This window comes from Astatotilapia calliptera, chromosome 20, assembly GCF_900246225.1.
Source record: "Astatotilapia calliptera chromosome 20, fAstCal1.2, whole genome shotgun sequence".
NCBI lineage: Eukaryota > Metazoa > Chordata > Actinopteri > Cichliformes > Cichlidae > Astatotilapia > Astatotilapia calliptera.
In genome coordinates, this window is record NC_039321.1 from 22357799 (window position 1) to 22382918 (window position 25120).

Below are 25120 nucleotides of genomic sequence, written 5' to 3' on the forward strand. Positions count from 1 at the left end.
GGACACTTTCAAAGGATCCCTTTCATATTTAAAGCTACGTCAGACAATTTCACTTCCTGGCAAACCTGCACAGCTTCAAGGAGGGATCGTCTAAAATGTTTTTGAAGTCCATCCGACAAATCTTAGAGAAAAGTGCCAGGGAGCAAACCTGAGTCGCACTCTTTCTTTATTCCTTGTTGAAAGGATTTAGATATGTTGGTCCAGGTTTTTCGCTCATGTTTCAAAGAAATTCTGTATTTTTCTCCTAACATACCGGTAACTATCTCAGTCAGCATACTCAGTTTATGCCTTTCTGTTTACATTTTCTGCATTTGATAACCTTTAATTGCATACTGTACTGGTTATTGATCTAATAACAGTCTAAACATTAAGCTCCCCTGCTTTCTTGCTGCAAAATAAATGACCAAATTCATGCCAGCCTTTGAAAGTGTCAATTTTATAACCTACAGTTTCCTAAACACAAAGCTCTGTGCAAGTACATTTTGTTTTTTAATGGACATGTGATGATAAAAAACAGCAATCATGTAATTAACTGCTCTAACATAAAAAATCAGAGCCTCCTTACTTTTTATTAAAGTGCTCTGAAGGCTAAAACCCACAGTGTGGTCACGTGATCATGATCAGCTGATGAAACCATGCACTCTTTAATGGTCCACTGGTGTCCTCTGCCATCATGCAAAGGCACGAAGATAAATCTCCTTTACTGTGGGATTACACAGTCACCTACTCCACTGAACATGTCTCTCCTCCACTCCTCAAACACCTCTCTATTATTTCCTATACACCACCTTATTTACATTTCCATCACCACATTTCTGTTTTCTTGACTTTCTTCTCCAAACTCCACCTATTTGTGTTCCCACACTCATCCTGGCTTCATTTCATCCCTACCTTGTATTCATATTTTTAACTTTTCCTTTATTTTCTCTGTTGACATCCAGATTCATGTCAAAGTCTTTTTAGCAGTACTTTATGTGCTTTCCACATCCTCATTCATTTTGCTTCCAATCAGCTCAAAAAATGACAAAAGTAACTCCCAGTCATCAGCCTATCACAGCTAGCAAAGAGCGAAAGGCAGGGTTAACCAGGTAGCCTGTCCATCACAGGGCCAACACATAGAGATGGACGCCAACTTAGAATCTCCAATTAACCCAACCCCACAAATGTATGAGGAAGCTGCGGTACCTGGATAGAACATGCAAACTCCTCACAGAAAGGCCCCCAGCCAGATGGTGGATTTGAACCTGGAGAAACCCTCCCACCCTCCGCCAAAAGTAACTTAACTCTGAAAAAAGCAACAGATCATCACTGAGTATTTTTGGCAAGGTATTAAGAAGGTGCTAATAGCTTCATTAATATACTGTTATTTTAAAACTCTGAGGACAGATCGTAGCCTCTGTCACATATCAGCTGGTGTTGTGCAACATTTCACAAATAACTTATTCGGTTCAGGTTTCTTTTTGAGAACTGCTCAGTCCTTTTACAATAACCGCATCAAACTTTCCATTCCCACCTGGTCACCTGGAAACTAAAATGCAATAAAACTGTCCAATGGCTGCTTACAAATACCAATTCTCTGGATCACCTTTGCCTCTGTCATTTTTTTCACGGTTGAAGACACCAGGAGCGTCTTTTGGTAAAACGCTTTGTTTAGATCTAAATCTGCGCTCGCTAAAACAAACACTTCTAATAGTTCTGCTTCTAGCATTGATGTCACATGGCGGAGCACACAAAGAACTCTTTCTTTCCCCACCCACACTTTCACAATAACATTTAAGAAACCCACAAACGTTTGCTGAATGCCATAGCAGACACAAGCTTCAGACTGCCCTTTTTCTAAAAAAGAAAGAAAGAAAGCACAGAAGAAAAGAAGGTAAAATCGATTTCCTGATATGTATTTGATATCAGGGTGATAAGCTTGTACATCTAATACTTTAGCCCAGCTATTTCACTTTGCTAGCAGACGTAACGTGAAGTCTGTTGTACAGAATCAGTGAGAATGCAGGAACAAATATCGCTGCTGGAAATTTAATCTGACGCACACTACTCACACAGCACATATTGGATGCTTATACATGCTTACACAGCCCCGTCTGCCTGCTCTGCTAAGTCAGGTCATGCAGCTACAGTCATTTCTTTCTTCTTTTCATCTTTTCCTTTTATTGACCTCTTTCTCCCCTCCCCTCCCATCTCTGTCATAGTTCTTAACACAGCAACCCTTGGAGCCACTTTTCCCTTCTTGCTGTTGCACAATCAGCCCCTATACCACCAGTTGGGTCATCACATAATAATCCCTCTATTTCTTTTTCTCTTTCGGGCAGTCAGTGAGTCTGTGATTACATTAGAGTTCCTCTTCTCTGCTCAGGCGAGCTCCAGATACCCACCGCTCCATTCTGCCTTATTAGACATTGTCTGTGCACTTGGGTGATTGGGTAAGGCTTTCCGCCATGCTACAAGTGAATTAGTCAAACCTTTCACAGTGAAATAAACATGAGAAAGATAGTATTGCAGAACAATAATACTGCCTCGTCTTTTTCTTACATTAAGCCATTACTTATTTTTTATGCATGACAAAAGCACAGGGTAGAATGCAAACTGTTAGTCTCAACTCATTGTTCACATATTAGGTTTTTTTAAGCGCCTTCAATTAGACGAAAACTTTTATTAATCGTTATGGAGATGGGTTAACATAGGAGCAAACAGGAACTGATTGAGTTGAACAGCTAATGGACTTGTGCATTAGCAGATCCATATCTGTTACAAGTGAGCAAACTATCTGTTGATAAAGTCTCTTTGATATGAAACATTGGTTTTATTATTGAGCTACACAAACCTGATAAAAATCATTCGCAGGCAGCCAAGAAAGACTTGTTTTGCCCCAAGGAGCTGTCAAGTGAAAACTATGAATATGCCCATAGTTTCTCGAGTTTTCTGTTTGGATGCTTTATTATTTGACTTTTACTGGCTTTACACAGCACACAAGAACAAAATGCACTTGAGACAAAAACAGCATTAAACAAAGCTGTGTGCTTCTGCTTTAAGGAAGGCAAATATTACAAACATTCATTTCAGAATTCGTATGCGGTTTGAGGAATTGCTTGGGAGACGATTTAATTATCACAAAGAAACAATATTATGCTGCAGCCTGTTTGGAGAAAGAGGTTATAATATTCAAATTACTCCTGCCACAGTCAGTGAGGCACTCAAGGAGGTTTTAGATGGTGATAAATGTCTTTGAATATAATCAGCATCGATCCACTCCCAGGTAAGACACACTCACACCAACAAACACAGCAGGTTCAGATTTATTCTCACTTTTTAAACCAAACTTGGCAAGCTGACGGATAAAAATGTTTCTGCTCATGAGGACCTTCATGATATGAACAGACTGCATAATTTGTGGCTGGAAAAACTAAGTAGTAAAGACGTCTCAAATCAATGCAGACAGCAGAAAAACTACATGAGCTTTCTACTTATGGTCAAAGTGAGACTGAGTCCATGAATGCCATGGATCTCAAGTACTTTGCACTTTAACCCCAATTATTTATGTTCTTAATTTAAAGGTGGAAATGTCAGGAAGGAGGAAAAGCAGAAGAGTAGAAATGAAGGTTTAAAAAACAAAGTAGTAAAGAGGAGAGTCAGTGAGGAGCGTACCAACCGTCAAAACACGAGACATCAGCACTGATCTAAATGAGCAAGTGTGTGTGACTGTGAATTATGCAACACAGCCTTACTATGAAATCCTCACACTGAGATACTACGAAGAGACATGTTAGAAGATCCTTTTTAGATCATGTAACTCATCGCTTTATAACAGCCCCGAGGCGGCAGCTCAAGTTTCTTTATCAAGATGTCACTGCAGGGAGCGGCCAATAATGAGCAGAGAACTGGGGAAGAAATGCTGTGATGTTCCAACAACCTGATGACACATGTTGGAAATACAGATATACAGAAAACATTTTAACCACAAAGTTAACAAAAAAATGAAAAATTACTATTTGATTCTTTAACTACTACTGAAAACAAATTTCTTTGAGTTGTTTTTAACTGTATCCCACAGCTGTTATCACCAATCAGAGAGTTCAAGGAAAAGTCAAACAGCCCATGAATATTCCTCCACAGCTGTGATCCCACAGTTTTGATGGATCACAAATATTTAACGAAAAACAGCTCTTATGGAAAATATTAAAAAGTCTGCTTGTTTAAAAAAAAATCAAAGTCAATTCATCTAGATCAGGAGTGTCAAACATAAGGCCCGGGTTCCAGGATTGGCTCAGCAAAAGGCTAAAACCTGGCCCATGGACAGCTTTGGACTTTTTACTGTATTTTCACATTTCTTTCTTTCTTTTTTTTACAATGGGTCTATGGGAAAAAACAAAACACACAAAAACATTTTCAGTGAATTAACATTTTTTTATTGACAGGACAGCCTATGGAATGAGCTATTACAACTCTTGCTGTAATTTTAAGCCCAAAGAGTCGTGCTTACATATTTCTTTTACTTCTTTATCTTGTAGAAAAACTTTGGGTTACTTAACATAATCCCTGGCTCTTTGATAACAGAGTGAGGTGTTTCACTATGGGAGTCAAACACTGAGCGAAATTTAAAGAAAAAGAACTGATGTGTATGGTTGAAATTGCACTTCTTTTTCTTATATTGAGATATCTCATGAATTTTAATGGTGTAGTTAAACTTCTTTCACTGGTCTAGATCACCTAAGATCAAAGTCGGATCAAAGACGATTTTGGTGTGCATTAAGCAGTACTGGAGATACTGATTGTCTGCCTTCTCTGAATATAATCAGGGAACTTCAAACTTCACTTTCCATGGCAGAAATATATTTAGGAAAATTCAGCAATTCCTCAGTCTAGAAATCATGACCAGGTGACTCAAAATAAATAAACAAATTAAATAAATAAATAGATAAAATGCACAACGTGTGACCTTCATGTGAAAATTTCACAAACATGTTTTTTCTCCCATCTACATCCACCAGTCAAATGAAGCTAACTAACTTGGAGATGCTAAAACTGTTTACATCTTGCTGGATGTCACTTTCAAGGCCCTCGCGTCATGAGTAGATGGATGCTTCGCTCTGCGGAACTGTGCAGTTGAGTAGTAATACATAAGTCTATTGACTGTGGGAAGACCATGTGTTCATCAATTTAAATGGAAAAACCTTTTATTCTCTCTAATTAATCATTTTATATTAAAGAAAATTCTGGTCTTATAATCGTCCTGCATTTCTGATGGCAAACAATCACAAATCCAAGTACAGAGCTATCCCTGCCAGGCTTACAGCTGCTGTGGGACATCACGGTAGCAGGGTAACCATAGCAACACACATGACACAGGCTATGTCGCCATAGTAACCGCGGTGCAGCCAGACTATCATCAGCGGGAGGTGCCAGCTATTCATTTTCCACGTCTCCACTTCCACATCACAACAAGGCCTGGCAGCACCGTGATGATGTCACCCGGGAAGCAGGAAGAGGGCGATGTAGAGAAGGGGGGAGACGTGGAAAGAAAGGGAGGAGAAAGAGGGAGGGAAACAACAGCAAGAGAAGAAGAGGGAGAAAGAAAGGGCATAGAGAGGAGGTTTTGGGGGGGAATGGATGGATCTTAGGAACAAAAGAGACGCACACCCTTGTAACCCTACCTGCATGTGTGCAGCCATGTTAATCTCCTTGCTGTGGTTTCGCGCAGCCACGGCTGAACAACGTCAATACCCAGCAGTCCTCCCATTTATATGCATCAGCACCAAGCCTCGACATTCATCATACAATAGATACTATACGGACCTCTCAGCCCCAGGCAATAAACACTTTAAACACTGTATCTTGAGCCAAGTCCTTGCAGCTAAGAAAACCTCAGACTCATTTTACTACATTTTTACATAATCCATGTTTGTTTTGGTTATTGCGTGTCTGTCATTTGTTTCTGCGCCGCATTCCCCAGCTGTCAATCAGACGCTGGGGGTAGGACTGAGAAGCCTGTGGATTTCTGCCGAAAAGGTTTAAACTGGAGCTTTTGTTCCGTCTTTGTTCATTCATGGCCCTTGGAGGGCCATCTGCTAATACAAAACATTCAATTTCTCCATTTTCCGAGCCGCTTGTCTAGCTTAGAGTGGCTGCAGTCTGCAGTTGTCAATGGGTGAACGCTGAGGTATACCCTGGATAGATCACCCGTGCATTAAAAGACCAGCAGAGATGGATGACCACACCAAATAAAGATACAAAAATGAAATATATGGGCAGTTTAGTTCACTGATTAAGCAGACGATCGTATGGCACACAGCAGCAGCCCCCTTCTTTTCATTCCTACTTTTAACTACTCCCACTCTGATAAAGGTGAAAAATGCCCCCCAAGAGTAAATACAAATATACATTTTCTTGACTTCTTGTTCTTGATCTCAGTTGCATTTAGGAAAATTTTCCATTGCTACTATTTGGAACGAGACAAATAAATAAACCAGGCCAATATCTTGGTCAATACGAACTTATTGTAGTTTCTTAATATCAGTCTAGCTGTACTGACATTATTCAATAAACAGCATTCATCTTTTTTTTTCAAATCTGTGTCAGCCTTAAATACTGGATTTCAGTATTGAGTGACTAAACTCGAAGAACACGATAACTTTTTTGGGTTTCAAGCTACAGCGACTGGTCTGCTCAGTCATCAAATCCTTACAAAGTGATGAAGTAATCTATTACAGTATTACACACTCCTCAGTTTTAATATTAAGATTCTGTTGTCTGTAATATTATGAATTACATGAAGTATTTGAGTTATTTGAAAATCACCACAATCTGTTTTTATTTATTTTTAAACAGGGGCTTTAAAAATCATTCTGTGAGCCACACAGTGTAATTATTAATAACCTCACTATGACTGGATATCGACTGGACTTCAGCTACGATCATGCTGCAGCACTACCGAACAAGAAATCTAGCGTATCGGGTGTTTTGGTTCTTCTTCCACAGAGGACCTCATCAGAAACCACAGTCTTTCACTTAGCAAAGGGTGATGCCATTAAATTTTAAGGTACTCTACCCTTTTAAAAATTTAAATGCCTTTATCGATTTGGCTCTGCTCAAGTTAGCCTACCTCCAGCCAGTTTATCTACTGAACACTGAGATCCCAGCAGCAAAACCACAGACAGGCTGAAGCTGCAGCACGGTCTGTGGAGCAGATTGACAGCCATTCAAAGAGGTTTTTATTCCTGCGACGCTGAAAAAATTCTGAAATGTCACAGAGAAATCGGGTTTTGTGTCTAATCCATTTCCTGACAGAAAAAAATTGAACAAACACGCAATGTGAAAAATAATCCAGCCTTTTAGGATGTGGCAACTTTGTAACATTTCCAGGTAAAGTTTATACTGCTCTTACAGCTCCAGACCTTTTGACTTCCTGCCAAGTGAACCGATTTACTCCTGACTGAAAAACCTTGGAAAGAAATTCTGGATTGGTGTAAATCATGCAAACATCCCACTATCTATTTTTGCTTTTGTTCCAGTGAAAGATTAGATCTACACACTGAGGTGAGGATGTGGTACACCGGTTGTCAATATGCTAAACTAAGACAGTTTAGACAGTGGTTGTGAGAGTGGCATCCTGTTGGCCTCGAACAGCTTGTCTGTGCACTTTCACTCATTTTATATTACACTGTTTGTCCCTTCATGTGTTTCCCAGTAACTATGATGGTGTGATAGCGATCATTATGCACAATAGGAAGCTAAAGAGCCTTCAGCAACCTGTACTTTTCCGCATGCAACGTGTCAACACATCTTACACACCAAATGTGTGAAAACGGTCCCGTTAGGTGAAAATAATCAACACTTGGCATTTAATTAGAAGCAAAATCCCAAACTCACAACTCTACCAGATATAGATTCATGCATACACACGCCTTCAGCTTCTTTAGTCATCCTATAACTGTACTCAGACGGCAGAGTCGGTGTTCGGTAGCAGCATAACGCACTGCTGAGCAAATTACCACTGACATCAGGACACATAATTTATGTGTAATTCATGAACTGAGAGCTGCTCGGCATCAGTCTAATGTGACGCACATTTAGACGGCTAACACTCCCAAAAGTAGACTTCTACATAAATTTTAAAAAGGTGGTTGGAAACACTCGCACTTATGGGAAAGTAGAGTGCACAATGAAATCACAGGGGGAAACGTTGGATCTATATCGCCCCTATATGAGACAATCAATAAATCATCACACTAACACTACACAAATACGACCGCAACAGAATGCACACACAGCAAGTAAACCCTGCTTTGTGTGCGTCTGTTGGTGTGAATGTGTTGCATTTCCAGATACAATGGTCCTCCCCAGAGACCAGAGCGAAGCCTCTTCAGCCAACCCCAGTTCGTCCCTACAGGTGAGATAATCTGCACTCCAGTCAGCCTTTAGCAGCTTGAAACCTTTTAATGGGTTCGAGACAGGCAGCATCCCTCCTCCCCTCCATCATCCACCTGCTCTATTCTTTGTCCTGTCTGTGTACAGTGTGCTGTCTGCAGGCTATTTCCTATTCATTCTTCCAGTCTCACCTCCCACCTCATTTCATTTGGCTTTTCCTTTGTATACATACAGATGAGCGCATTAACTATTACATACTGTTCTTCAGTTATAGGGGCCAAATAATAAACCACATGTCATACAGACAAATGTAAGGTGAATTCCTGAACTGTTTCTTAGTATTTAAGCAGGAATTTGGCCACATTTATATGTAAAAAAACATTCATTCTTTCTGAAAATATCAAATTTTGGACATAATCTAACCCTTTGGAGTCCAAATTACGTGACCAATTTAAGACGACAAAGCAGCAAGACGCAGCCTCGCTGAGTCTCGGCTTCACTGTGTGTCGAAAGTGCAGACTCCAAACTATGTTCCGGTTTGTAATCCTAACAGTGCAGTTATATGGATTTATTGACAGTCCTACACGACAAAAACAGACTAAATCCAGCAAAATACCCGTGCTTATGTTGTCTGTCTTGTGTATATATCTTACTCCGAATAACACATAAGCTGTTTAGGTGTTTTATGACAAGGATCACATTTAGTGTTATATTTTAGATCCTCTCAGTTGATATTTGGGATTCGGGTATTTGTTTTAGTTTGACATTGCAAAGCACAATTTGGTGCTGCTATCCGAAAGTGTGTGTGGGATTAGGCTTAGGGTTAGCACACATGGCTTAGACTTTAGAGGGTTAGGAAAAAGCAAGGAAAACTAGATTTAAATGAAATAGAACATAAATGATATCAAAGCATGAGAGACAGCACAGCTACATTGGCTTTAAAGGTGTTTCATTTGATACTTTGGGGTTTTCTGCATTTGTTTGAACTTCCAAAGCACAGTTAGCATAGGCCCAGTATCAATATGTGCATATGTAATAAAATAGGTTCTACTGTGACAGTGTTTGAGTAGATGAATAGTGCTGTTCTATGCGAGTGACAGTGATATTTAACCTTCTGATATTTACAGAGTTGTTGTTCTTAATAGTGTGACCATCTGCTGCTCTCAGGGAAACATTCAACTACTTACCTTCTGCTGAAAAATATAATAATAATTATATTTGACATTTTCTAATATTTGAGCTGTAGTTGCTCGTGTCCTTACTGACTATAAACCAGCAGCCTGAGTCAAATACTACCATCAATATTGGTGTTTTTTTTCACGGATGACGATTTCGCTCGTCTTTGTGGTTCCTGAAGGTTTGATCATTTTGCAAAACTTTTTTTTGTTTTGCTTTTGTAACTTTTGGTAATGTTTGGAAGAGGTACAGAATACATCTGAATGAGGTGATGCAGCGGTCATTTTCTGGTGATGCATTAGCACAGGAAAAAAGGTGTCCTGAAGTCAAAGGTGAGCACTTATCTGATATTTTACAACAGCTTTTAAAGGCACTCAGCCGATCTGAAATGCAGGTCAGAAAACAGCCTTTTCCTGACTCCTTTTTCCCGTTCTTTGTTTCTTCTCTCACTGCTGAGCGGAGAACAGCTGCCAGGCTATCACTATTCTGTCAATCTATTAATTTAAGTTAAATAACCGACTCAAAGTGAAATTTTTGAACAAAACAAGAACTATGAAGACATCATCTAAGATTCTAAAACTATGTAAATGTGCTTTAAGCATTACTGGCCTGTTTGTGGTGTTCTCCTCCAGCTTGAGCCCCCTGTGGGGTTGCTCTCAGTGAATGGGAGCTACAAATTCATCCCCTCCCTCTTTTGTCCTGACATTTATCCACCCTCTCTCCCTCCTTCGTTCTGCCCTCCAGTCCTCTGTTCTTCCCCTTCCCTCTTGAGTGTTTACACTGTTATTGCTCCCCAGTCATCTCCCAGCATCTCAATCCGTGACTCGACCAGCTCTCTGCCCTTCAGTGCGCAGGGGTATCTTCAGACAGACTCATGTTACATCTACTGAGGCATGAAATTACCTCTGCACCCCCTACGGGCCCCTAAAAGATGCTCCACTGTTGAAAAATGCAACACAAATATTGGCACTAAAGAAGGGGTGGAGCACGCAGGCGGAGATGAACACAATGCTAATCATCGGTTTATAAAAGCGTCAAAGCGAGGAGAAGTCATGTTAGCTCTGATCTCCCCCCGAGCGAGTGAGATACTGTCAAAAAAGTTAATCTGAAATTGATTGGATGATGGTGGGGGATGATGACAGGCCGTGCAGTTATAAAGCGTTTGGCTGTTAAACAATGGGAGATTTTTCAAACATTTCAAAGCACGTGCTTGTTCCTGGTTATGATAACTAATGCTTTTAAGAGACCTACAGTCACATTATTCTCCACCATGAGTAACACCTTGTAATCCAGTGTAATCTGCATGCTGAAACACACTGTTTTACACAGAAGTTGCTTTAATAATAATAATAATAATAATAATAATGATTCTTGATAGTTGAGCAAAAACCCTATCTGCATTATGTAATTAGCGAAGTCCTTTAGCACTACTATAATTCTGTCAGTAACTTTAAACAAAACAGTGTAAGTGTTCATCCCTCAGTCAGTATGGAGCGCCCAGCTGTGGATGTCTGTGTGATATACAGGGAGAAGCGGTGATTCAGGCCATTACTCTTTGTTCGCCCTTGTACTGCTCTCTCGTTCTTTCTGTGTGTGTGTGTGTGTGTGTGTGTGTGTGTGTGTGTGTGTGTGTGTGTGTGTGTGTGTGTGTGTGTGTGTGTGTGTGTGTGTGTGTGTGCCTATAAGGGCTTTGAGTTCCCAGAGAACATTCAGCTCTCCTATTTTTCTATATTCTAGTACACGTATATGTGTGTGTGTATGTGAATGAGTACAAATGTATCACTCTCTTTCTCTGTGTATGTGTGTTTGTGTGTATTTGTGCATGTGACTTCTGTCTGTCCCACTGGTACCGCTGAAGTTCCCATCGACCTAGAAACCCTTCTGGCAAAATTCCCCCTCCTATCTTTCCTCGTCTCCTCTTCCTTTCTCTTTTTATCCATTTTTTATGCCTTCTTCCCACCAATAGCTGTGACGGCCAGAGGCGTTGTGTTTTCTGAGTATCCACCAGCCCGATGTTAATTTCATCCAACCCGATTCTTATACACATCAACACCTTGATGATATTTCTTAACATGTAGCACAAAAGGTCTTTACACCCTCACAGAGCACATTTTTGTCCAGTACAGTATAGTTACCGTTATAAAAATTATGCAATACTGCCGTACATAAGCACCACCTGCCATAATGGAAAGTGCAAGGCGAAGTCGGAATGGTGGAAGATTATTTCATATACGGGTTTGACGCCACCTGAACCCATGTGCCTGGACTGCAGTGATTTTGTTTTTTATATGTTTTTTTTAATATGTTTTATTTTGTCTCCCCTGTCCCACTTTTCCTCTCTTCTTCTCTCACGATATCACTCGCTTTTGTTCGCATTTTTAAACAGCAGTCTTATCTGCCATTCACAATCTAAATCCATTCCCTCTTTTGTTCCCTTTATCTCTTTCCATGCCTCATTCTCTCACCTGTCACTCCTCTGAACTTTGATTCTCTTCCTCTCTCTTCCCTTTTACTTTCAGTCTCTCCGCTTCTCTTTATGTCGCTCTAGTCTTGTGTTATGCTCTAACTCAGTTACGCCGTGCAGCATCCTGACACACTGTAAACAGGTTTCCTCACTCACAGAAAGACTGTCATCGCCTATCATTTTACTCTTTTTTTGAAAGTGTTCACCAAAACTTTTCTTCATCTCATTGTCTTCCTTAAGTCACATACACATACTCGTTTTCATATCTTAGTGAGGACATCTCATTGACATAATGCTTTCCCTAGCCGCTTAGCCGTGTGGGACTAATAAAGGTTATCTTATCTTATCTTATCTTATCTTATCTTATCTTATCTTATCTTATCTTACCCTAACCCTGACCATCAAAAATGAATGCCTAACCCTGACCCTTAGCCTAACCATAACCATAACCTAATTGTAAACCTGACACTAAAACCACATTTTGAGCCTCAAAAATCCCTTCAAGCTAATGGGGACAGGAACTTTGTCTCCATAAGTGACTGTTGGTCCCCATAAATATAGCAGTATGCCAATTTTCTGTCCTCACGAAGATGTCTAAACATGTACACACACACATATACACACACTACCCTGTTTCAGGTGTGAAGTGGGGTTATGTGACTGATTTTTCTCTAAGCCTATCTTCACCTTAATCAATCACTCTGACCCAGATAAGTTCAAATGTGGACCACTTTGATGCTCTGACCCATTTAACAACACTTGTGTCCCTGAAGACAACACACAGCTTTCACTGTTGGCCTGACATGGAGTGTCGTGACTTGTTTGGTATGGAAAAGTAAATAAATACATTTTAAAAAATGACTAACATGTGTTATTAATATAGTGCTGCTGGGTGCTTCACTGTTTCCACAAGTGTTTCAGGTTATCTTCAGACAAAACACTAAAATTTAAGATATTAAGCCCGTATTGACACAAATACATCCCCAGTAACACGTCGACTCACATACAGGCACAAAAGCTCACTCCAAAGTCTCTGGCTACCCCTGCCCCACATCCCTCAACTTGCTGCAAACAATAGGCAGCACTTCCTGAAAGACAGGAATAACAGGGAACAGTTTCCTTCAGCAGTAAGTGGGGAATTAGAGAGAGTGAGTGGAGAGGGGCATTTAAAAGTAACAAAAAGGAAACAGCCCTGCAGGACTGAAACATACAGGCTGTGATTAGAAGTACTTACCACTCTGCTTCTCCTTCATTAAGCCAGACAGAAAACATATCAACTATATAAATGTGTAGGTCCCCATATACACAGAAGTCCCCTTACCATCATCAACTAGGTTCTGAACCCTCATATGCACATATGCAGACACACACACACACACTCTCACAGAAAGGGAGTATGATCCCTGCTGAATGACCTTCAAGGGAAACATGGGATTTAAACCCATGCAGAGAGGTAATGGTGTGTGTGGGTAAATCTGAGGAAGAAACAATTACAGAAAGAAAGAGAGAGAGAAATGCACAATGAATAAAAACAAGCACCAGAAAGAGAAATGACATGCCACATTTCTCTCTTCACCCTCCAGTCACTGAGGATTTTTTTTCCAATTAAGGCTGTTATCTCCTCCACTGCCAGCCCTCCTTACAAGACCCCACCCACACGGTATATTCCCCCTCCTCATCATCTCCCTTTTCCTCTTTCTGTCAGTATTTTTTGCCCTAATTTCTTCTTCTTTATCCTCCTTTCCATAATTTCTTTGTTTTATGTCTTCTTCTTTTCTTCCAATATACAGGTTCAGCCAACCAACCAACAAACGAACTATGCTGTTTGTATCCCCCAGTTTCACCTCCCTTCCGCCTGTCTACCTCTTCATCTTTCACCTTCAGCTCTATGTTGCTCCTTTGTGTTTAAGCAGCTTGGGGCAGAGTGGCCATGGCTGGAAAGGGAGCTTCTGTGTTCTTTTGGTCAGCTTGTATTGCACTCTGTAAACAAAGACAGCTCTGGATTGGTGCTAGGAGCACAGCAGCACTGCAACATGGATACATTCCTTATCAAAAAAAGAGCCAATAAAGAACTGAGTATTATCCAGGGTGGCAAAACTTTAGATTTATGCCTTCGCCTAAACCAACAGACAGATATGCTGTTACTGCAAAATACTTCCAGGCAGTATCAGAAGTTGATCTGCTGATATCTGCATTACAAGGTCAGTGTCCTTTTATTTCTTCTCATCCGTCTCACCTTTGCCCTTCACTAAGCGAAACAGAAACTCACTAAAATTCAGTAAATTGGTGTTATTATAATGATAGTACCTATTTACAGTGAATACAGTGGCTCACTGAACGACAACATCCAGACAGCATAAATGGTATTAACCAGAAACAAGAGCTGCTTGTTCTGTTGATTGTTACAAAGAAGACGTAAATAAAGTGTGAAGGAAAGTAAAATGAAAGAAGGTCTCTGGTTGAATGACAGGCTGGCTTGTATTCAAAAGACAGAGTCTCTTGCAACCTCAGCTTTATTGTCTTTCTAACCATGATTTTTTTTCTTTCTTACATTCCTTCAATCAATCCTTCCCTAACATCCGATAACTCTAACCCACTCCTCCCTTCATCACATCTGACCTTGCCTCTGTCAAAGGTCAAGCAGCTGGAATGGATCGATGGGTTTTGGAGAGGGAAGGGAAGATTGCAGCAGCAGAGGAGGGGAGGAAACAAGACAAAAAAGGCGAGGTATGAGTGAGCGAGGGAATGAGGGCTTTGGTATGAAGGAGGGAGAGGGGGCGGACTGGCTTGAGTAGGAGGAGCAGGAGGAGCTGGACAGAGGAGAAATTTTAAGGGAGAGAGGAGAGAGATGGAAAAAGAAATCCCTGCATCAGCATTCCTCTGCGTCTCTATGGGAGCAGCAGGAGAGGAGGAAGGGAGGGAGGCAGGAAGAATAGAAGGTGATAACAAATGGGGAGATGCAGGAGGAGAGCAGAGGTGCAATGGAGGAGGGGAAGGGAGAGCCGGGCTGTGAGAGAGGGATGAGGGTAAAGGAAAACAAGGGTGGAGAAAATGAATGAGAGAAAACATTGCCCTTCTGCTTGTTTGACTAAATTAATTGTGTTTTACGTGTGTTTGTCTAACAGTGCGTATACATCTGTAGAAGAGAGACAACTGATTTAATATAATATCAACCAATATTATCTATTTTCCGATCTATTAGTATTGATATTTATAACAGCTGATAATTAACTATCAGCCATTCCTACATTTACAATGGATGCATCCGCATATTAGCTTTAGCTCCAGTTTTTACACTGGGCGCCCTTCTGGACCCGACCCTTCAAAGGATTTTTTTTAATTCGGTTTACTTCATGTTTATTTATATGCAACCAAATCATAACAACAGTTGTCTCAAGGCACTTTATACTGTGAGTTTTCATTTCAGTCTTGATTTTTACACCAGAGAGCACTCTGCAAACTTCCCTATTGGGAACGCCGCAAACACAACAATCATCTGAGCTGAGTAGATTTGGGCACAACATAATAAATAAATAATAATAATAATAATAAACTATGCGTAACAGATTTGGGGGAAATCTGTTTATGTTTTTGTTTTATCTGGATTAAAAAAAAATCGGCTCATGTAATATCAGAGTTTTAAATCAGAAACTATTGGTATCAGTATCAGTCTTCAAACTCCTACATCGGTCAGACTCTAGCAACTATTAAAATTCTTACTTAACTTTTACATGAACCATTTTCTAAAAATACATAAGATAGGAGACAAATTCACGAAAAATCAACTGAACGATTTAATTTCTCCACAAAAATGCACAGTTTGAATCAAGACAAGGCTTTTCGGTATGTAATTATGAAAGCGATGGAAATATTATGATGTGGCCTTTTCAACCCAAATTGACATTTGGAGGTTTGGACCAAAGGGTTTGAGAAATTTGTCACTCTTTATAAATAAAATAAATTATAATCTGGAATTCTTCAGTGTGGGATTAATGAAGTCTATATCTATGCATAAATGACATTGCTTCCTATATCAAAATTGACATAGTTTTCTAAAATATGGCAGATCTTGACCTTCAAGTTACCAAATGGAGAAGGCTAACATAATAACACTAGTGCACCATCCAAACCTGCTGTGATTAAGTATTAAGTATGTCATAAAAGAGGCATCATTTGCGGTCAGTGAAACTAATATGTTACAAACATATAAGTAAAATACTGCAACTAATAATGTGAATGTACCTAAGGCTAACACACAACTGCCAAAGACTAGCATATAAGAGAAGATTTGGCAATGATAATATAAAGCACACATGCAACAGCGGTGCTTGTTTCTATTCTATTCTATTTCTATCTGTTTTTCGCTCTGCAACTGGCAAACTAAAAAATGATAGCAGCCTATAAGCATATTGACAACGATTGCTAAAAATGTGTTTTTATTATATTAATATAATACAAAAACATGCGCATACAGAAACCTACCTATAAGTCCAACCTCTAATGTATAGTTTTTACCATTTATAGCAACACATGATACATATAAAGCAAAAACTAAAAAAGAATATTGACAATTCAAACGAGATGTAACAATCAAATTACATGTTTGTCTGCTTCTAATTGACATTATTTCTGTTTATGTAGCTAAATCATTAAAACTGTTACTCTACAGAAACTAATCCTCCTGTTTCCAGTTTGGTATTGATGGCCTGCAGCAGCAGCAGCAGCAGCAGCACAGTAAAGGTCTAGCCAGTGCACCGCACAGCTCTTCTTTTTAAAGAATATCGATATCAGTGCAGACCGTGGGCTGCAGTCACCACACAATCAATAATTCACAAACTTAATTTACAGCTGTGAAATACCAAGGCCTTTACTGACTGCATGCACTCCTGTCTGTGTGCTTAAATCCCTTTCTGTCCAGTGTGTTTATCTTCACCGTATAATTTTTTTGTGCATATCTGTGTATATTTTATCACTCTCTGAAAGGCGGCCGCTCTTATCACTCTCTTTTCTGTGATGTACTTGAATTCTTGTGTTTGTACTGTGCAGTCGAAGGTGAAACACAGATGAGTGAGACATTCCTTTGTGGATGAACATGCACACAAACACAGCTCTCTGAATCACATCAGCTATGTGAAGAACTCCCTTCACTGAAGGGTTAGCATGACTCTGCACAGCAGTCCCAAAACAAGGCTTATGAAACCATGTTAGTTCATAGCACATCAGGCATCCAGTCAGTCAACAGCCTGCTGTGCTAGGTGAGAAATAACCATGGTACTTTCCACTTGGTGAGACTTTGTAGCTCTGCTTTAGTGTATGATTGGTGACATAATACAATAGCCAATGGGCTATTTTGCTTTAGATGGATGAAAGCTTTCTTCCAAATACCAGGAACTATCAGGATCTTTTAATTGTAAAAAGTAAAACATTAAAGCCTGTGCTTAAAAAATGACAGTATAAATAACAATTATAACTCCAAGGGAAGAAATTTCATAGCAACAAGATTAGCATCCGGTTGTATCCATTTCTAATGGCCAACAATTAAGCTTTGTGGAAAACTGACATTTTGATAACTGAAAACAAAGGGTTGTGAATTTTTTCATTATGACTCATTACATTATTCAGATGACTCGAGAGCTGCTGTGTTTTGAAGGAAAAGCATTCAAAATGTACAGTAAAGAAAAACACGAACTGCAATATGAGATTTCAAACAAAATCTCATATTTGCAGGATATTAAACAAACCAATAATACTTTTACCAATTAAAACTGCTACAATATAAAAATCTATTCCACAGACTCATGCAAAGGAAGCTCAGTCTTTAAATCAAACCATTGGTGAGGGCTGGAAATATAAATCAAATCATTGAGATATTAGGGTGTTGCATCTCCATCACTGTGGATGTTAGGGATGGGGATGGCAAGCAAGCTATTTGAAATTCACTGAGAACTGTTCATCTATTTTTAAACACCCCCCACTTGTGGAAGCCTCACCTGGCAGAGTTGCACTGAACCTTTTTTTTTTTTAATTTCTTTTTTTTAGAGAAGGTCAACTAAGATTTTTTGACATCTGTACAGTGGCATGAAATCTCACAGTGCTACACATATTTCAGTTTAATAGTAGTATTTAATGGTAGTTCAACAGAGGCTGGTAAATAGTGCAATATTGCAAACTTGTAGTAGTAGTACAAGATACCTCCAGGAGCTGAGAAAAAACAAGGGGAAATGTATATAATAGACAAGAAGCAGCTATTCAGAATGTACGTATGTGTATATCATCTGTAGTGGATGCACCACTACACTTCATCTGAAAGACAGCCAGGTGAAGGGTGATGAAACCCAGCCATCTTCCTTCAATCCACAAACAGCAAACGCCCAATTGTACCAAGGGAACACACAGTCCAGCCAGACCAGAGCAGACAGACCCAGATCCCCTGCCAGGAACCCAGCCATCCATCCCAACCCGAGCCACATCAGGGACCTGGTCCTGAGCCAAGGCTGTGACCATCAGACCATTAGACATTGGCAAAAGAGACAATAAGCAGAAAGAGGGAGGAATTGGATGCAGAACTGTAGCCTCATTTTCTGCTTTTCACTCACATTACGCTTCTCTCAGACCAAATCTATGTGCAAATACACTTACTCGTATTTTTTCCCATTAAAAAAAAAGGGCAGCAACATCAACTCTGTTATGTTTATTTTCACTTCACCGAGTCCTGACATCAGTTTCTATTCTTCCTTTTCATTACAGTTTTTATTGGCTACACTTAGTATAACAAAAAAGTCCCTAGAGTTGCAGCCGAGTGGCAGAAAGGAAGTGAACACCAGAAAAGAACAGACTCTCTGGAGGCTTCAAGACAAACTGAGCACAGTAAACAGTTTTCTTCAAAGGTCCCAAATCCACGACAGGCTAAATAGGGATCTGCCTGAACCTCAGTGTTTAAATGAAATTTCTAGTCAAGTCTGAACCTAAACAAACACACATCTTAACTTGTAGTCTTGTAATCTACTTCAACTGGCAAACCTTTTTTAAATGGTTTCTCAGTACATGGCTTCTGCTGGAAAGACAACAGCTATATGGTGATTATTGTTTGAAATGCTCCAGCCTAGACAAACACATACCAGCAAAGCTATAAATAGTAGTAACATTGATATGCTGACAGTTTAGTAGTAGTAGTGCAAAACTAATGCTATCTAACAGCCCTGTTCAGTCGGCCAACTACCCAGCTTGGCCTCTCCTGACTCAGATGCAAAGTTTTGATCCTACCTTGTCAATCTCCTGCTGCAGGACCTGTTTAGCGACCTCCAGATCCTGCAGGCGGACCCTCAGCTCCTCATTCTCCTGCTCAAGACGACTCCTCTTCTTCTCCACACTGTCCAGCTGGCTGTGGAGACGGATGGACACGTCCTTTGCCACCTGTGAGGGGAAGATGGAGGGGTAGAGGTTGGGAAGTTTAGCTCAGTGCGTCAGTCGTCACAATGATACCTAAATATCATGCATGAAAGTCCGTTTGCCTCAGAATTTCTTTTACACGGTCAGGTATTTGGGCACACAGACACATATTAGGACCCTGCAGGTTGTTCGCTTTATCAGATATTATAACAACATTATGCTGCCTAGCTAAAATGCTAAAATGATCCATTCATAGACTCCTTCAAGACCTTATCGTCTTCATCGGATCGTTTCAGTTTAATGACAATATCCACATAACATGAATAATGTGTTGTTCAAGTTATTAGGGCATGATCCATGATCCTAGGAAACACCTAACAAGGAACTAAAGTTACAGACATAATCATACTGTGGTGTGTACTTAAAATATTCTCAGCTGTAGCAAACCTAAGTCATATCCATTTAATTCAGACATCTAGGGTAAGAGTAGTTTCAAGCAATGTGTGTGTAAATGCATATTTTTCTCCAAAAGGAACCCCAGAGTGTTGTTATCTCGGATTGTAAGTTCACCAAGGTTGAGGGAGGTTACTTATTATGTTATTAATCTCTGTTCAGGTAAAATAGAACATCTGGGCTATGCAAATATCAGAAATGTTATTAAAATAGTGCTGGAGAAAAAAAAGAACTAGTTAAATACTTGTTATTTGGGCTGAGACTTAAGAGTGTATTATACATCAGGAGGAAGTTTATACAGGCACTACTTGGGGACAATGATGAGGGGACTTTTTTTTTTTCAATAATAATACCAGAAAAGATAATTAATAGCAGCCTAGCAGGGACTGATCTTTTATACATAAAATGATCTCATGAAAGTCTGATTGTGCCCCCCTCCCCGGACTGCCTCCCCCACCACCAAAGCCCTGAGGGCAGTTATTCATTAAAAGTTTCTAATGTCAGAGAGTGACACCAAAGTCGACACCAGCAGCTGGGGGAAAAAAATTTTTTTAAATCCCATGTGACAACTGCATTGCGGTTTTAGTAAAGCTATCATGCTGTTACAGTATTAAAAATCAGAACAACTTCTAAAATGAGGCGAGTTAAATAAATTTGTCTAGTTTGCAAACTTGCATGGCATGAAGCTGAATTAAGCAGTGTTTTGCTGTCTGAAAAACAAAGAGTGCCCTGATCTGCAACACCGATGCAAAACTGGTTCTTCAATGTGTTTTGGGGAAACAATACACAAAATTACACACCGACATCATCCCGAAACACTGTATTCAGTATTCACGTCATAGTCTTTACACAGCCAGTTAAGAGTTTGCATAGGGGCCCAGTGATATATCAGCTGATGATTGGTATTTGATAAATATCGAAAGGTCTGAAAATAAAGTGTGAAATATACTGATGTCAACGGCTGTTTTTCTGTTGTCCCATATTCATTCACATTCATGTGTTGTGGTTTGTTTGTTGTATCAGGATAGAAAGGGGAATAAACTGACAGCAAAAATCAAATATACAACCCCAAAATTATCAGTGTCAGCAGTAACACACAAACACTCGAATCAAGACTTTTTAGCATTTTTTTCATAAAAAAATGTCTGCACAAAGTATGATATCGCACAAAACACTGTGAAGAATTGCAAAAAATAAAAGGTAGTCAAATCCCAATTATGGCTTTCAGTATAGAGGTTTGTCAATTATCTAGCAGTGAAAATTACCAGAGGCTAATGAGCCGAAGCCCCGACTAAAGAGCAAAAACTATTCCACTGGACAGATCGCTGTATCGCATTTAATCAGTCATCGCTGGTTATTAAAGAAGACAAACACAGAAAAAATGAGCTTGTGCAGAGAAAAGGGGTCATTTGTTTTAATAAATATCAATTTCACCTTCAAACTGATTGCTTTTTGCTCAATTCAAACTAAATATGAGGGCTTTTATTTTAAGAGGCTGCATTACATTTGATCAAATTAAACTTTAATGGTTCCCATTGGGAACTAAGTAAAAGACTTCATCTAGTGTTTCGGGGGAAAATCTGTTCAATCATCACTCAGTAGTTCAAAAATGCACTTAAACCCCATTAACCTCCATACTGATTTAATCTAGTGGGATGAGGGTTTTTGTCTCCAATGGTTTAACAGTTTATACTGACCACTTTTCATTTTAGCAGTTAACTGGTGCAGGCTTCAATGATTTGTTATCAATGAACTCGTTGTATTTAATATTTAGCTGTGAGACAGGCAGGTGTGAGTTTTAAAAAATAGAGGTGTTTTTTTGTTTGTAGTGTAAATAGTGCATATCTGAATAGAAGCTGCAGCACCAGTGGAACCACTATTAGTCAGAGTGGATTTATGTGGTTTCAACAATACTCCTGTTAGAGTTTATAAATGCATGTAACGGACTGTCTGCTTGTGCACTTTGTAAATGTGTGTGTGTGTGTGTGTATCAGGTGTCTGTTTGAGCATCACTGGTACAGTGCGTCTCGCTGCTTGTTTGAAACGACTCTCTTGAACACAGTTTGTAATTGTACGTCTGAATGTGTTTTTTTTACGTCTGTGTCTTTGTGGATGAGTTTGAATTGGTGCCAGGATGCACAATGCCCCTCTGTACCCTCACTCTATCCAAATGCTCTCGCAGCTCCACCATGCTCCAATTCATGCTCAAATGTGTGTGTGTGTGTGTGTAGTTTCTAATAGTTCCAGTGGTATTCAACTCATTTTAAGTCTTTATTTTAAGTTTTTTTCTGAACTTTATTCAGGCATCTCTCATCTTATTATTATATGAAGAGACTTTATTTTAGACAAAAGTTATTAACATGAAAATATTATTTTGTTGCTGTCTGTCTATCTGTTCATTTTCAGTCACCTCACATGTTGGGCTGGTTAAAAAAATATACCAATATAAGCTAACCAGTTAGCTATTGAACATTTAGTAAACTGTAATGTACTGTACAGCTGGATCCAGGAATATTTGTACACTGACACAGTTTTTCTAGTTTTGCTTCTATACATCATCATTATGAATGCTGCAACAGTCAATCAGGATGTGACCGAAATGCAAACTCTTTAATTCAAGGGAGTTAACAAAAGTATTGCGTACGTCTATATTTCTATATAACATGTCCTTGTATTTGTACACCCATACCGTGGTAAGCAACTTTTGACCGTTAGACTTAGAGTTGATTAGTTGATTAGTTAGAGTAGGGGTGTCAAACATAAGGCCTGGGACCAGAATTGCCCTTTCTTTGGAAAATGTGAAGGAGGGCAAAAATCTTGGACTTTTAACTTTATTTTCAGACGTTTTACAACTTTTCCTACCCATGCAAACCTCTCCCATGGCCCTTCATACTTCGTCAATGTAATTAAGTAATAGACAAACATTAAATGTGTTTTGTCTATCACAGAAATCTCTGTTTTGTAAAATTAGCCCACAGTAAAAAAAAAAAAAGAAAGAAAAAAAAGAAAGAAAAAAAAAATACTTAAAGGACAGTCTGAGGCATGAGCTACCAGAACTTGATATCCCTAAGCTAGAGCAAAAACAATATATAAAAAACACAAAGCCCAAAAGTTTTTCACTATGCACACACACAGATTTATGGCTTATCCATCTCCCCCTTCCTTTGTTCCTCCTCCCACCCTCACTTCTATATTGTCCCCTTCATTAACACTCCTTCGTCAGCCTTTTGACTCCCAGTAAATGCTGCACTGTTCTTCTATGTTAAAGGGAAACGTGAAGGAATTTAATACCATTGAAGCTGTGGTTTTTACCCAGCAACAGAGCCATAGGATGTAATTAGAATTCAGTCAGGGTGTCAGCTGACTGAGAAGATGTGTGTCTGCGCGCGTGTGTGTGTGTGTGTGTATACATGTGTGCATGTGTTAGAGAATGAAGGAGCGAGTGTGTGACAGGGAGGTGTGGAAGAAAAGCATTAAACCTACAGAAAAGGGTGAAAATCAGGCCGCTGGGGGGAAACAGTCACATCATTCTACAAGTGGCAGTTAGTCACCCAATCACTCTTTTTTTCATGCACACTGTGCGGTTATTTGTGTTTGATTGCGCTTAACAACTGGAGTCTTGTTTCTCCACAAACACACACACAGCTGCTTTCTTTCCATAACGGACATCTCTCTTTAACAACGACTCTATCCCTGTAGATCTTATCAGAGGGGTTTTATGTGCAGCCGCTTGTGTGTGTTTACGTGGCCGTGTGTGTATTTGCATGCACTTGTTCTTATCCTGAGGTACAAAGCATACAAAAAAAATATTTGGCACTCGCCTCTTGAAAGAGCGGTTTAAAAAAATTAGATCAGTCTAATTTAGACATACGCAGGTTATCTGTGGGTTTATGTTAAGGCAAAAAGTTGAGCATGTGCATACTGTACTTATCTGTGTTGGTGAAGGGTGAAAAAAGGTATTATGACAAATTATATATCAGTTAATAATTTACAGAAATCTTGTAAAAATATATTTACAGATAAAGAAAATATAATTTATGTCTTTACCTCAACTCATGAACAAACTCTTTTATTCAATATGTTTCTTTTTTTAACTCATGCACTGCAGCCCAGAACTGCTTGTGATAATGCAAATGCCCAGTGCAGATAACAAAATGATCTTTTACATGCCAGCTCAGTAATGTAAAGTCTGTGTGTTGTGTGTGTGTGTGGTTGCACCACTTTTCACTCATCTGAGAATTGTGCAGGTTATGATAATCTGATGCATCACAGCCCATGCCTGTCCTGGGTCCTGCTTCCTGCTGTGCTCTACCGCATATCTCTTATTGTCTGAGGTTTTCTTTTTTGTAATTTTGTCTCTGTACACCACCACTGCGTTTAAATCAAACAAATAAGTCTTTTAGCTTTAATTCAGGGACTTAGCTAAAGCATTGCATTAACTGTTTAGGAATTACAGCAATTTCTATGTCCAGTCCCCTGGTTTAGAGGTACAAAATTAACTGAGCCTTTGTCTGGCAAGTGCTTTAATTTTTACCTGATCAATTAAACAACTAAAAGATCTGGAGTTGGTTTAAAGTGGTGCGCTTGCATTTGGTAGCTGTTAACCAGAACTGGAACAAGACATTAATGTAAGTGAAGGAGGCCATTATTGGCAATGACAATGAGAAATAACAGCTTAAGCAAAATGTCTTCATCTGTTTCTTCCACTAAAATCCTTAGTTTACGTGCTAGCAGGTTGGCATGCTATATTTGAATTGCTCAACAGCTGAAAGAAAACTTTTCCAACATTGCTACAATGAGCCTATCACCAAACATTTTCTTGAAACCTACTCTAACTAAAATTCCAGAGCTTAACGGAAAAGGGTCCCTAGGCAAGCTCATTCTTGATTTTATGCTAGCTGGTAAGAAATCACCTGAACTGAATGGATGATAATGTACTCTGCTACACCGCACACGTAGCTCTTTAAGAAACAGGATTTACATGTGTTACACCACCTAATTTCCAAGAAAACATGACTGAGTACTGACCTCGGATCTACAGCTGTTCTACCTCACAGCATACAGAAATTAAAATAAGACTCATGCTAATATCGTGGTTCAGATAGCGACCGACAGGTTCAGTCAGTCCTGATGGTCTTTGAAATCACTCACAGTTACTAAACCACTTTGGCTTTGTCCATTGTTTTCCAACTTTGAATTTTTAAGTGCTGAACATGTGTGGGATTCACAGTTCCATTTCTGAATGCCACTTCACTCTGCTTTGTC

The 25120-nt window shown here is 39.4% G+C and overlaps 1 protein-coding gene across 2 annotated transcripts in view; it reads right to left on the reverse strand.

The window, feature by feature from the left end:
- mtcl2 (microtubule crosslinking factor 2) overlaps positions 1–25120 on the reverse strand; it is an 87170-nt gene that overhangs the window by 49172 nt on the left and 12878 nt on the right. For both annotated transcript variants that reach the window (XM_026155102.1, XM_026155101.1), the window contains exon 4: positions 19277–19426. In XM_026155102.1, coding sequence (XP_026010887.1) covers positions 19277–19426 — 150 coding nt within the window. The remainder of the gene's footprint in view (positions 1–19276; positions 19427–25120) is intronic.